This window comes from Vicia villosa, unplaced genomic scaffold (assembly GCF_029867415.1).
Source record: "Vicia villosa cultivar HV-30 ecotype Madison, WI unplaced genomic scaffold, Vvil1.0 ctg.002570F_1_1, whole genome shotgun sequence".
Lineage (NCBI taxonomy): Eukaryota > Viridiplantae > Streptophyta > Magnoliopsida > Fabales > Fabaceae > Vicia > Vicia villosa.
The window spans coordinates 334,262-335,780 of NW_026705972.1; the positions used below are offsets into that span (position 1 = coordinate 334,262).

At 33.6% G+C, this 1,519-nt stretch overlaps 1 protein-coding gene across 1 annotated transcript; it reads left to right on the forward strand.

The window, feature by feature from the left end:
- The first annotated feature begins 311 nt into the window (after positions 1-311).
- LOC131639245 (non-seed lectin-like) lies at positions 312-1,028 on the forward strand. The gene has a single exon (XM_058909741.1). It carries the CDS (start codon positions 312-314, stop codon positions 885-887), a length of 576 nt encoding a protein of 191 aa, XP_058765724.1. The 3' UTR covers positions 888-1,028.
- Positions 1,029-1,519: the final 491 nt, after the last annotated feature.

Here is a 1,519-nt window from a genome sequence, read left to right on the forward strand (position 1 = left end):
ATAACTGAGGGGAAAAGAAACCCAACTTTGTCTACAGCGAATATTGCTTTATATTTAGAAAATAACAACGCTCAAGATATTGTCAAAACATCAATTCAAGAAAATCCTCTACATCCAATAAGAGCGTGTAAACCATCACTATATATCTTCACTACTACAAATTTGACATTTGATAAACAGTTTTTACATCAGGTATATAAATATATGATGTGAGAAATATTTATTAAATGATTTTACATCAGCTTAAATAACCAATTGATGGGAAAAAAAATTGAATTTAGTGATTTTACATCAGGTAATTTATTCAAATGATGGAAAAACAAATGCGGTGGCAAACTTGTAACGATACTACTGGCCAAGTTGCCAGCTTTAACACTTCCTTTTCGTTCGTTGTAGAATCCCCGGAGGAACAACCTTGTCCAACTGATGGACTGATCTTTTTCATTGCACCCCTGGACACCGTGATTCCCAATAACTCAGACAGTAGATATCTAGGAGTAGTTGATGGTGAAAATGCAATAAATCGATTTGTTGGTTTAGAGTTTGACCTTTATCCCAATTATTTTGATCCCTATATGAGACATATTGGAATCGATGTCAACTCTTTAATTTCGCTCAAAACTGAGAAATGGAATTGGGTGAGTGATTCATTGACAAAAGTAACTATAACATATGACTCTCCTTCTAACGAGTTGAGTGCTCTTGTCACTTACGAGAATGGAGAATACACTAGCATTGCACAAGCGGTTGATTTGAAAACTGTGCTTCCCAACATTGTTAGGATTGGTTTTTCTGCTACTTCAAAAACTGGTGTAGCACACAACATTCATTCATGGTCATTCGCATCAGACTTGGAAACAACTATAAGCAGTGTCTCAGACATATGAATGAATAATATTATTACAGTACAGGCTATGCTTACTTACCAGCAGCTTGTAATAATTAACTAATATTTCTAAATAATGACCCTGCTTACTAGCAGCTACGTGTAATTTCTTATAAAATAAAGACCATGCTTTTCTACTATGTTTCAGTTCAATTTTCTTGCTATATTTCAATTATATTTTTGTTTTGTCTTAATATATTTCTTTTTAAATAAATACAATGCTTGAACTATGCGAATTAATAGTAGCTTGAAATTATAAAATAAATAGTGTTTACCACATATTTATTATTAATTTTCATATTAATAAATAATTACATATACATGAAGTGTATAAGACCACTTTCGAGTAAAAAAAAAACTGAAAAAAAAATCGTTGCAGGATCTGGGTACTCAAGTAGATCCATACTCAGGTTATTTTGCTTCTATTGCGCCCAGGAGTTTCAAGAGGAAGGAGAAGAAAGCCTCTCTTGCGGACCATCCGGTAGATGAAGATGATGATATCTCTAACGGTACGTTCATTCCATGTTCTTCTCATACTGACTCTGAAGTGTTACGCTGTAATAGTAGATTACTGAATCCTCTGCATTCAGAGGTGGGGAGAAAGATGTGGAATTCAGTCATTAATTTAGGAGT